The sequence below is a fragment of the Peromyscus californicus genome, unplaced genomic scaffold, assembly GCF_007827085.1.
Source record: "Peromyscus californicus insignis strain IS unplaced genomic scaffold, ASM782708v3 Scaffold_6__1_contigs__length_162567912, whole genome shotgun sequence".
NCBI classification, from domain to species: domain Eukaryota; kingdom Metazoa; phylum Chordata; class Mammalia; order Rodentia; family Cricetidae; genus Peromyscus; species Peromyscus californicus.
The window spans coordinates 134,122,583-134,135,727 of record NW_026294584.1 but is presented as its reverse complement, the minus strand read 5'-3'; the positions used below and the strand labels follow the sequence as shown (position 1 = coordinate 134,135,727).

The 13,145-nt window shown below is 44.4% G+C and overlaps 1 protein-coding gene across 3 annotated transcripts in view; it reads right to left on the bottom strand.

Annotated features, from left to right (window-relative positions):
• Cacna2d4 (calcium voltage-gated channel auxiliary subunit alpha2delta 4) overlaps positions 1-13,145 on the bottom strand; it is a 109,052-nt gene that overhangs the window by 55,101 nt on the left and 40,806 nt on the right. For all 3 annotated transcript variants that reach the window (XM_052720008.1, XM_052720009.1, XM_052720010.1), the window contains 3 exons: positions 12,467-12,553; positions 11,911-11,982; positions 882-943 (listed from right to left, as the gene is read on the bottom strand). In XM_052720008.1, the coding sequence (XP_052575968.1) occupies positions 882-943; positions 11,911-11,982; positions 12,467-12,553 (221 nt within the window). The remainder of the gene's footprint in view (positions 1-881; positions 944-11,910; positions 11,983-12,466; positions 12,554-13,145) is intronic.

Sequence of the window (13,145 nt, the reverse complement as noted above, 5' to 3'; positions counted from 1 at the left end):
TTTATCCTGGCCTCACAGGTCATTCCCCTGGGAACCAGGAAGTTACTGCTAGTCTCTCAGTCACTCTTCCCAAGAAAGGCCCTGGAAACACCACAGACCATGATTCCTGAAGCCCCCAGGTTACTTAAGGAGTAAGTAAGTTCTTGAGCTTCCAGGGACCACCTGAAATGTTCAGGGGACTTCCAGGGACCACCTGAAATGTTCAGAGGGCTTCCAGGGACCACCTGAAATGTTCAGAGGGCTTCCAGGGACCACCTGAAATGTTCAGGGGTCTCAGGATCTCCCCTAGGAGGTTCCTGTCCTACTGAACCCCATCTCTTGGTAGCACATTAGATTTGAGTCTGGAGCATTAAAAGGTGTGGCGCCTGGGCTCTGCTCGCAGTCCTGACACAATGGGCTTGCATGGGCTGAGGAGGTGGCAATCCTGAGCTGCTCTCAGGTGTTCTAGTGGGCGGTCAGAACAGGGAAGCTGCGCTGTGTTGGGAAATGATGGCGGGGACCTTGGCGCTATTCTGCTCTCATCCTCTCATCCTACCACCCTGCGCCGCCAACATCTGTGTAGATTGTATCATGACATCATCAACATAGTCAAGAAGTAGCTGCTATAATCATCGTTCACATTTCACAGATGACACATTTGAGGCACAGGGACGTTAAGTGCCTTGACTCAGGTCGCAAAGCCTCTAAAGTGGTGGAGCTGGGATTCAAACTAAGAGTTCGGCTGAAGAATTGGACATTTAGCCATACTGGCAAAGCCCATCTAGATCTCATTTCCTGAACAATGGCTGTCTAGGATCTTTCAAATCTGACAGTTTTATCAAGAGTTGGTGGTATTTCTACTCTGTCTTGAATCCCTGGCTTGTGTGGCATTATCCCCTCACCTGAAGGGTGTGTCACTGATGTCCGTGAAGAAATAGTCATTGGTCAGGAATAGAACACGTTTCTGAAAGCAAAAGAAAAGTGTCCTGGCTAGGTGACAGAGTGGTGCTGGCCACCCGCCCCACAACCACACCCTTGGTTGTTTGTTACCTCAATGTGCCTCCCTCACGCCTCACTCCCAACCACCCCAGCCCCCTTTTTGGACACTCAGGGCAGAAACAGCTCACAGTTCAGCAAATTGGCTTTTGGGGGGGCTGCCTTTGAGGTCTAGGCTTGCCCAGCCCATGTGGCCAGCTCAGCACTTGAAACATCTTAATTAACTTTAACCAACATCAATGGGGTGTGTGGTCGTGTGGGGTGAGGAGATGGGGGTGGGAGCTTGGGGATTGGAAATGGGGCAAAAATCACAGCTGAAGGGCCAGCCTGAGGAAAGTCAGCAGTCCTGACCCCACGGCAAGCCCACAACCCCCACGGCAAGCCCTCAGCCCCACGGCATGCTCACAGCCTCCACAGCAACGAAGTAGAGCTAGATAGTAATAACAACAGAAACTGTGGAGAGTACACAAACTCATGGATTTGAAACAACACACTATTGAATGATGAATATATCACTGAAGAAATCAAGGAAGAAGTAAAAAAAATTCTAGAATGGGATTAAAAGGACAACACACATACAGAAAGCTATGGGACAGAAGGAAGGCAGTCTTAAAAACAACCACTGACACAAAAAACAGCGAGAACTCAAACAACACAGTGATGTGCTTTAAGCACTTAGAGAAATAAAAACAGTCAGGAGGTGGCGGCGCACACCTTTAATCCCAGCACTCGGGAGGCAGAGCCAGGCGGATCTCTGAGTTTGAGGCCAGCCTGGGCTACAGAGTGAGTTCCAGGACAGCCAGGGCTACACAGAGAAACCTTGCCTCAAATAACAACAACAACAACAACAACAACAAAGAAAAAGAAAAGAAAAGGAAGAAAAATAAGAACAGACCAAACTCCAAAGTAGTAAATGGGAGAAATAATTATGATCAGGGCGGAAATTAAACGAAACAGAAGGAACAAGCTCAGAAACGATACGAAAGAGAATACCCCACATTAATCAAATCAGAGCTGAAAGGGAGCACAGCAGCAGATACCAGTGGGATCCAGAAAACCCTAAGAGCAACCTTAAAAACACATACTCTAGACAGTTGGAAAATCTAACATAAATGGAGGAATTTCTAGATGCATATGACCAACCAGAATTAAACCAAGATGAAATAAGTGATTTAAACAGATCCACAGCCAGCAGCAAGACTGAAGCAGCAATACAAAAATTCTTCCAACTTAAAAAAAATAGCCAGGAGGATGCAGGTGGCAGAGCATGTGTGATGTGAGAATAGAGGGAACACGAAGGATGGCCAGATTTAAACAGGGAGGGGTGTGGCCTGGGAGAATATGGTGTCCCACTTTCCGTTAGGTTGATGTGATAAAATACCATGACAAAAGCAACAGGGGATGAAGGGGCTTATTTTAGCTCACAGTACCAGGTTCCTGTCCATCATTTTTAGGGGAAGCTGAGCTAGTAACATCCAGTCAGCAGCAGCAGAGAGAGTGAATGCATGCCTGCCAGCACTCAGCCCACCTTCTCCTCTCAGAGTCTAGAACTCAAACTCACATGGGTTCCCCACCTCAAAGAATGGAATCAGGACAACCATGCACTGACATGCCCATAGGAAAACCTGATCTAGACATTCCAGCTTGGAGCCTCTCTTCCCAGGTGATTCTAGATTGTGGCAAGTTGACAACTGAGTTAACCAAAATTAAGGAAGTAAGAAGTCATATGGAAACCCACTACCTCATAAGCTAATTTAAAAACAACTTTAAAAACAGATTCTGAATAGAGGCACCACGTATAGGTGGATAATGGCAATCCCAGACGGTCTCCTAAATATTTGTTTCTATCTAGACACTAGTGCTGACCTCAGCCTTGGTCAAAGATGCTTCTCTTTACAGAGCGGTGGTAAATGTAAGGGTTCATGGTCAAGGTGCTGAGAACAAGTAGCTGCTGAGCTTTAAACAGGACACTCCCATCCCTCCTCCAAGAAAACACTGCCAAAGAAAGGCAGAAAGAACGTTAGATCTGGACAGTGGGTAGGAGGGCCATCTTAAGGGCATGTAGAGAACTCTCTGCTTCCTGTGTGCAGACAAAATGAGACCAGTTGTTTCCTGTTCCAGCTGCCATGTCTACCTCTGCCTGCTACCATGCCTTCCTGCCATTATGGACTCTTCAGGAACCAATGAGACTGCTGTCTTGGGTGAGACTGAGGCTTACAGGATTTGTTCATGTCTCTTCTCCTTGCTGTGACTTCTGGAGCTCTTGACTTCTAGTTCTGCAACTGGTCATCTGATTGTGTCCAAATGTCTGTCTCGTGTCATAGAGGAAGCTAGGATCCCAGCTGGCCTTGAGCACCCAGCTCTTTCCTGACTTTAGCCTGGCTTTCACTGAGTCAACGCTCCTGTTCCCACACCGACAAGGCTGGGATGTCACCATGCTGCTTTGTAACTCACTGAACTGTAAAATTTCACCGAGATGCAGGTTTTTATTTCCCTTTGACAAAAAGAATGTGCATGTGGGTTTGTTGTCTAGTGTGACACACAGTTTCATCAAAAGAGAGGAAGAGTTATAAAACTTGGTAGAAAATAAACCTGAAAACTTAACAGGCTAAAAAAAAAAAACCAGAACATGGTATTTTCTGGCACTCAGAACCGTGACTTCCTATGGCACAAGACTAGACTCAAGCATTCATAGAGGGGAAAGGGCTCGTTTGTCCCTATCTCACCCAGCAGAACCAATAGCAGCCAGTGCCTGCCAGGGACAGACAATTCTTCAGTGATACAGCCACTGGAGAGTTACTCATTTCCCAGTGGATGGGTTCACATCTGTGCCCACATGAGTGGCCCTGGATAAGCCCAGTGGCTCACAAAACAAAAACAAAAAATCCATGAAAGTGAGATAAGGAGCTTGGTGTGGGGAGGACGTTGGTGAGGAGAGGAGAAAGATAAGATGTAGAGATAAACTGACCCGGATAAAACTGTCAACAGATAAATTAATAAGCACTGCTCAGTGACCTGAAATAGGCTATAAATAATCAAATTAATTTAGTTCAGGACCGAGAGAAAAGATAGCAACAGAGAGGGGAAAGCCAGAAGACATGCATGAGAAAGTCAGCAGCATGGAAGAAAAAAACTCAGCAAGGAAATTGGGACTTAAAAGAAGTTAGAAAAGTTGGAAACTAAGAACCTAGTGAATCAAAAAAAAAAACCCACAGTAGAAAGCATCAGCAATAGACCACATATTAAAAAACAACAACCCATCAGGAGTGCAGGACAAGGTTGATGAACCACTGCATTTAAACATTGCTAAGGATAAAAATGAACATGATCACGACTTCCAAGAACTCTGAGATATATTTAAGAGACCAAACCTAAGAGTCTCCAGGAGAATAAAGAGCTGAAACTAAATACCAAAGGCATAGATAATATGAATTATAGCAGAACTCCCTAGATTTAGAGAAAGAAATAGACACACAAGTGCAACAGACATTTAGAACCACGAATAGACATGATCAGAGAAGATCTTCACTATGACATATGACATATTATATACAGGAAGTCTAAAATAAAAAGCAAAGACGTTGTCTTAGTTAGGGTTTTTATTGCTGTGACAAGACACAATGATCATAGCAACTCTCTTGAAGGAAAACATTTAATTCGAGGCTTGCTTACAATTTAAGAGGTTCAGTCCATTATCACCATGGTGGGGAACATGACAGCATGTAGGTGGATGTGGTGTCAGAGAAATAGCTGAGAGTCCTACAGTCTTGCATGTAACAGGAAGTTGACTGAGACACTGGGTGGTATCCTGAGCATAGGAAACCTGAAAACCCACCCCCACAGTGATATACTTCCTCCAACAAGGCCTTTGTCTAGCAAAGGTATCTTTAAAAATTGATGGAGAAGTAAGGGCATTTCAAGACAAACACAAACGTGAGCAGTTCATTCCACCAAGCCAACAATGCAGGAGATACTTAAAAGAGTATCATAGAGAGAGGAAGGGGAGAGACTATCTCAGTCATGAGAATATAGGAAAGAATGTTTTGTGAAAGGAATAGATAAATAAAGAAGAACTAGGAAGAAACCCATATATCCAACACAGTAAACCAGCAAACCTCTGCTATACCAATAGGGGAGAAAATAAAGACAAATAATTCAGCAAGAAAAACAATTGTCAACAATTACAGGAATTAGTAAACATCTCTCAATAACAACCTTAAATGTGAATGGCCCCAACTCAGTAAAACAAAAAAATGAAAAAACAGACTGCTGAGTGGATTTTTTAAAATCTGACTTTGTGTTGTTTCCAAGAGACACACCTCACTGGCAAAGACACCAGTCTGAAAACTCATTATCAGCATATAAGAAAGCTCCTGATTTTTGCATGTTGAGTTTCATCGTGGAACTTAAAGTATTTATTTTTATCAAAGAATCTTCTGGTGGAGTCTATAGTGTCTGTTAAGTATGTAATTATGCTGTCTGCATATAGAGATAGTTTGATTTCTTCCCTTCCTATTTTTATCCCTTTTTTCTTTCTCATACTTCATTGCTCTAAAATTTTGAGAACTATATTGAATAAAAATGGAGAGCTTGGGATCCTTGTTTCTTTTCAGAAACCAGAGGAAAGGCCCAGAGTTTCTGCTCACTTAGTATAATGCTGGTTATAGGCTTGTCATATTCCACCTTCATAATTTGGAAGTACTCCATCTATCCCCAATTCTTCAGTCCTGTCTTAGTCACAGTTCTACTGCTGTGAAGAGACACTATGACCAAGGCAACTCTTCTAAAGAAAGCATTTAATTGGGGGCTTGATTACAGCTTAAAAGGGTTAGTCCATTATCATCCCGATGGGGAATGTGGTGGTACATGGATAGACATGTATGGTGCTGGAGCAGTAGCTCAGAGCTACATCCTGATCCATAGACAGCAGGCAGAGAAAGAGAGACACTAGGCCTGGTGTGGGGGTTTTTAAACCTCAAAGCCCAGCCCCAGTGACATACATCCTTCAACAAGGCCACATCTCCCAATTCTTCCCAAACAGTTCTACTAACTGGAGACCAAGCATTCAAGCATATAAGCCTATGGGGCCATTCCCATTCAAACCAACACAAGTACCCTTATTATGAAGCCATGTTGAACTTTGTCAAATGCTTTTTCTGCGTCTGTCTAGGTGGTTATATAATTTCTGTCCTTTAGCTCATTTATATGGCGTATTCCGTTTATTGATTTATGTGTGTCAAACCAGCTTTGCATTCCTAGGAGGAAAGCAACTTTGCTGTGGTCTGTGATCTTAATATGATCCTACATTAGGTTACACAGAGCAGAAATGGGAGGAACTACAAACGCATCCTACAGAGCTAAGACCAATGCTGCTCAGACTGTTACACAGGGCAGAAACAGGAGGAACTACAAACACATTCTACCGATCAGCATCGCCCTGATACCCAAAGCAGACAATGACAGAACAAAAAAGGAAGCCATAAGCCAATTTCCCTGATGACCATAATGCAAAAATGTTCAATACAACTCCTACAAATTGAATTCAAGAGTACATTTAGCTCGTACACTACAACCAAGTTGTCTACACCCCAAGGACTCAAGGTTGGTTAAACAGGCTCAAATCAGTAGTGTAACTCAGCACAAGAAACAGATTTAAGGACACAAATCACACAAACGGTTACCTCAATTGGTGCAGCAAAGGCCTTTGACCAAGTTTAATATCCCTTTGTGATAAAACTCTGAAGAAACTAGGAATAAAAGAAATATATGTAACATAATAGAGGCTTTATATAGCAAACTATAGCCAACATGTTTTGTGGCGGCATACGCCTTAATTCCAACACTAGTTAACTATAGAGGTCTGGAGGTCTATACAGACAGACAGGAAGTGACAGAGCTGTGTAGGAAGAGGAAGTGATGTAGCTGGGCTAAGAGAGCCAATGAGAGAACAGAACAGAAAAGGCAGATCAACATGAGTATACAGGAAGAAGCTCTCTTTGGAAGCTGCGGAATTGGTGAGGTGAGGTTAGTTCGTGGTTTGTCCCATTCCTCTGATCTTTCTCTAAGTCTTTCAACCCTATATTTGACTCCGTGTTTTTTTTTTAATTTATTAAGATCATTTAGAAATTTGTCTACAATGTTTAAATGGGGAAGAGTGGAATATTTTTCCTCTAAATGAGGAAATTCCTCTAGAATGAGACAAGAGTGTCTCACTATCCACACTTATAGTTCTTGAAGTCTTATTTAGAGAAATAAAACAAGAAAAATAAATAAAAGGGAAAAGCCAGATTATCCCAATTTGTAGTTGACATGACCCTAACTGACCCTGAAGGCCACTAGAAACCTCTGACAACTATAAACACATTCAGCAAAGCTGCAGGCCACAAATTCAAGTGACAAAAGTCAGTGGCTTTGCCCCATACCAATAATGGTCTAATTGTGAGAGAAATCATGAGGAAAACCCATTCACAATAGCTTAGAAACTTTAGGAATAAACCTAACCAAGGAGGTGAAAGACACTGGAGGAAGAAACTGCTAGAAGACGGAAGACTTTCCCACAATTGTGGATTGGCAAATTGAGATTGTGAAACAACTATTTGTAAAAGCAATGTACAGATCCAGTGCAATGACCATTAAAACACCAATGGTAGTTCAGGGGTTAAAAGTGCTTGCTGCTCTTGCAGAAGACCTGAGTGTGGTTCACAGAATATATATGGTGGTTCCTAACTATTTGTGACTAAAGTTCCAGAGGATCTAATACCCTCTTCTGGCCCCTGTGGGCACTGCACAGACACGATGCACACAAACACACACAGGCATCCACACATACAAATCAATCAATCAATCAATCAGTCTTCAAAAATACCAATTATGGCCGGGCGGTGGTGGCGCACGCCTTTAATCCCAGCACTCGGGAGGCAGAGCCAGGCGGATCTCTGTGAGTTCGAGGCCAGCCTGGGCTACCAAGTGAGTTCCAGGAAAGGCGCAAAGCTACACAGAGAAACCCTGTCTCAAAAAACCAAAAAAAAAAAAAAAATACCAATTATGTTCTTCATAGAACTGGAAAAGCAATCCTACAATGTACATGGAAGTGCACAAGACCCCTGTGACGGTCAAATGTGGTCACCAACTTCATAAGAGCTGGAGTCAACTAAGAGATGTACCTCCAGATGTGTGTGTGAGGGTGTTTCCAGGAGAGATTATCTAAGGGGGGAAAATGACACACTTCCTCCAACAAGGCCACACCTCCTAATAGTGCCAGTCCCTATGAGCCAAGCATTCAAACACAAGAGTCTCTGGGGGCCATTCCTATTCAGACCACCACACTGATAGAGACTTGATTATCCCAAATGTTTGTTGGCAGAAAGAATAATCCCGGAGGCATCACAATTTCTGATCTCACCTTGTATCACAGTTATGGTTACAAGAGCAGCATGGTAGTGGTACAAACTCAGACGCACAGGCCAGTGCACAGAAGAGAGAGTCTAGAGCTCACTCCACACAGCTACCCGATTTCTGACAAAGGCATCAAAGCACACATTGGAGAGAAGACAGGCTTCGGCGAAGGGTGCTGGGGAACCGGTTTTCTATACACAAGTTAATGGAATTAGGTCTGTGTAGCTCACCCTGCTCAAAAGTCAATTCAAAACAAATCAAGGCCTTGAATGCAAGATCTAAAACTTAGAAACTGATAGAGGACACATAGGAGAAACACTTCAGGGTACAGACATAGGAAGGACTTTCTGAAAAGGACTCCCACGGCATAGAAAAGTATCCTAAAAACTGACAAATGGGATCACACGGTTTAAAAGACATACACAGCCAAGGAAGGTGTCTCCAGTGAAAGAGACCGTCTACAGAATGGGAACAAATCTTTGCCAGCTACAAGTTAGTCAGGGAATTAATTTCTAGACTTGCAAAGAACCACCCCTCCCCAAGAAGAAAGAACCACAAAACCCAAACACTAGAATCATTATACACTGCCAGTGGGAGTGTAAACTTGTATAGTCACTATAGAGATTGGTAGGGCAGTTTCTCAAAACACTAAACATAGGACTTCCATATGACCCAGCCATACCACCCTTTTGTGTGTACCTGAGGCATCTGAGTCAACACACCACAAGGACACCTGTCCTTCTTTGTTTATTGCTGTTCTGTTCACAGTAGCTAAGAAATGGACCAGCCTAGATCTCTATCAACAGATGAATGACTTAAGAACAGGTGGTACACTCTCTCTCTCTCTCTCTCTCTCTCTCTCTCTCTCTCTCTCTCTCTCTCTCTCTCACACACACACACACACACACACACACACACACATGAATTTTGGAACTCCTTGAAGAAAAGTGAAATCATGACATTTGCAGGGAAATGAATGGAACTGGAGATCACATGTTAAGTGAAATAAGTCAGCCTAAGCAAGACAAACCAACACTCTGTGTTTTCACTCATGTGGGATCTAGATTTAAAATGACACATGGGTGTCTATATAAATGTGTCCATGTGCAAAGGTTATGAAACTGGAAAGGGAGTCATGACAGGATGGGCCACATGGTAGAGGAGGGAGGCAAAGAGGATCATGGGATACATGTGATATGAAGCAGATGGGGAGAGGTCTTGGGGGAGGATGGAATAGCCAGAAAAGAGCAGGATGGAACTGGAAAATATTACACTGAGTGAGGTAGCCCAGGCCCAGAAAGAAAAACACTGTGTGTTTTCTCTCACATGTGGGTCCTAGCTTCTAATTACATATATGTATGTGTATGTGTATATGTATAGGATGTATATGTATATATAATTATAATACACAAATGCATATTATATATAATGATATAATATATGTGTAACACACACACAAATATATAGATGTATGAATCTATGTGGGAGCAAGTGTGGATAGAGGCTAGGGAACCAGCAAGGGGCAAAGGAGACTTTGAAGGAGAGAGGGTGATAGGACAAATGTAATACAAAAGTGGAAGGGGACCATAGTTGGGGACAGGAAGATGGGGGAGGGGGAGGGGGAAGGACTAATTAAAACTATGTAGGAAATGTCATAAGGAAACCTGCTACTCCATAATCTAATTTTATAGAGAAAAGAAATGTTTTTCCGGACACTTGGGGAAGTCTTTGAGACTGGCACTCCAAGCACACAGGGCTCAAAGGCCTGATGTCTAGAATTTGTGATTTTTCATGATCCTAGGCTAGTTTCCGGCTTCTCTGATATCTCCATCTGTAAGATGTAGATAAGGTTGCTGAATAAATGGGCATCTGTACTGTGCTCACTCTGACTTCTGACAAATCTGGACTGCCATTATCGGTGGTATTAGCAGTAGGAAGACAGGGCAGCTGTGCCCTAAGATGCCGATATCACAGTTACCATCACCACCACCATCCCGCTTCTCTGATGTGTGCATGTTTCAGGAAGTCTTAGTACGCTGAAATGGTTTATTGGCAGTAATGAGCATATTTCCTGGGCAGGAAGAACTTTCCATAGAAGCTCAGACTGTTGTTTCTGGTTAGGATTCTGCCTGGTGGCTTTGAGAAGGATGGAGATGCCTTGAGATAACCCCGGGCCCCGGGAGAAGAGGGTGAGTGCACACTCCACCCACTGGGGGTGCCAGTGTGTTGGGCATAGCACAGCTGTTCTGGCTGTTAAGTGGCCCTATGCACATTAGGTTTTTCATGCTAGGTTCAATGTCCTGGCACGCTGTAACTTGGAAGAAGTCATAGAGCATGTTGAAGGCACAGGGAAGGAACCCTGACTCTTTTGGTACCAGTTCTCTCAGGTGACTTGGTATTACTGACATTCCCAGTGTGTCTGAAGAGGCAGAAGTCCCACAGCGTTCTGAGGAGATACTCTGGGATAGTGTTGTGTTGTTGAGACATAATTTCCTCCAGAATGTGATGTGGAGACCAATCCCCTGTCTAGAAGGGACACTGGCCAGTGCTTTGCAGTCCGGCCTCTGTGGAGAGCTGTGCCCAGGGAGGGACTCGGATCTAGTTGCTGCAGACAGATGCTATGTTCTTTGAGCGGGGGCAGGTGGGTAATGAAGGAGGTAGTGGGGGTGGTTATACAGGAGGAGGTGACATGTGCTAATATGTCAAGGGATGATGTGAATTCAGAGGACTCATCAGAATCTTTTAAGTAAGAAGGATGAAATGGTCTTTTCGAATGACACACAGGTCTGTACAGACAGGAGGTGTTTCTGGTTTTTTTTTTTTTTTTTTTTTTTTTTTTGGTTTTTCGAGACAGGGTTTCTCTGTGTAGCTTTGCGCCTTTTTCCTGGAACTCACTTGGTAGCCCAGGCTGGCCTCGAACTCACAGAGATCCGCCTGCCTCTGCCTCCCGAGTGCTGGGATTAAAGGCGTGCGCCACCACCGCCCGGCTTGTTTCTGGTTTTGATCCTCTGTAGTAAGGGTATTTGTTTTCATTCTCTGTGTCTGGATAAAAATCAGCTATACGAAGTAGTGACTATTTCCAACCTTTTTCCATGTGACATGTTTTAACAGAGCTGCTGGCAGTGTGCAAAATGAACTGTCACTTTCTCCCTCTCTATCAAAAACAACCAAAGGGCCAAATAGCAGGCAGCAGAGGGAGGAAAGATGGGCTGGGAGTGACTTGGGCAATCTGCATGTGCTGTGGTCTCTAAAGAAGGGACTCTGTGAGTTCGAGGCCAGCCTGGTCTACAGAGTGAGTTCCAGGATAGCCAGAGCTACAGAGAGAAGCCCTGTCTTGAATAACCAAAAAGCGAAAACAAAAACAAGCAAACACAGAAAAAAGAACTGAGCATCAAAGAGATCAACAGTGCAGTTCCTACATGCCTCTCCCCACAACTTCCCTCTCTCCTCATGTTCTGGTTCCCAAGGCCATAGTAGAATCCCAACCCAGGCTCAATATCGCCTGCTGGGACCTTGTGGGCACTGTCTCTAGCTCCTTACCCCTTTATCCAGTGGCACCTTCACATCCATGGAGTGAGAACCTGTTTCCCCGTTGATCATGGCATTTCTCAGCTTTAAAAGGAAAGAAAAGGGAGTTAGTGCCTGTTCACCTGGTAGATTTGGGGCTTTGACTGTGTCTTAGGATCCCTAGGACATTGGCTCTTCCGTTTTCCCCTGAGCAGAATTCTAGAAGGGAAGATGGACTTGGGTACCACTGGCTCACAGTTCTGGGCTTTCACTGAGGCAGCGTTCTGAGGAGATGGATGCTCTGGGGTACAGTGTTGTGTTGCTGAGACATGATTTCCTCTAGAATGTGATATGGAGACTGGAAACTAAGCACAACACTGAAACCATGCTGGGGCTTGCAAGCACAATTTCAGTCTGCCCCAGTCACCCCCGTGACTCAAAGGTCCACAGTTGCTGAAAAAGTCACAGGCGCAGAGCCCGATGGCTCTGCTGCAGAGCTGTCCAGCATCCCCTGCACACCCAAGGCTTGCCTGCTGGCTGCGGGGCTAACTGGGTGAGTAACATCTCACCCCCTCGTTTCCCCACTCACGGTTTCAGCTTGGTCCTCCCACTCCACTTCAGAGAGGTCCACACTGTTGTAGTTGGGTTTGGGTCTCAGCTTCTTGCCTTCTCTATACTGAAGTGGGCCAGATGGGATGGAAAAAGTGGGATTAGCACCCACCCTGTTCCCTCTACTCTAAAATCTTTCAAATACCTTCATAAAATTAAAGCATCCCATGATCGCCCAGGATGACCCAGGCCAAACTTTTACTCGGTGCAAAGTTGCCCTGGCCAATGTGTGCCACAGATGGGCTCCCAGCCTCCTGAGGGCTGTATACTTCTCATGCCAGGGATCTTCCGAGTTTGTGAGACAGCTTGTCATAGCTCTTGTTACTAGAAAGTTCTCCCTCCTAACTTTTACTTATTGTTGTCAGTTTTTCTTCTGGAACCACCCCGAATGTGTTCCTCCTGACGAAGATGCTCAGCCTTGTCACTCCTCAGACTTGACTGTCTCCAGCTAAACATTTCCAGTCTGAAAATAGCTCTCTGAAGATGCTGAGTTTTGTCAATGTCACCCCCAAAATGGAGCTGCCAGGGAAGAAATCAATATTGCACATGGAGCCTGGCCAGGAGGTGAGAGGTGTGTTTTGTGGACTAAAGTACAGTACAGCTCTGACTGTTTCTGTTGACTGCTTGGACAGCCAGGCCAGCTTGGCAGCCCAGATGGC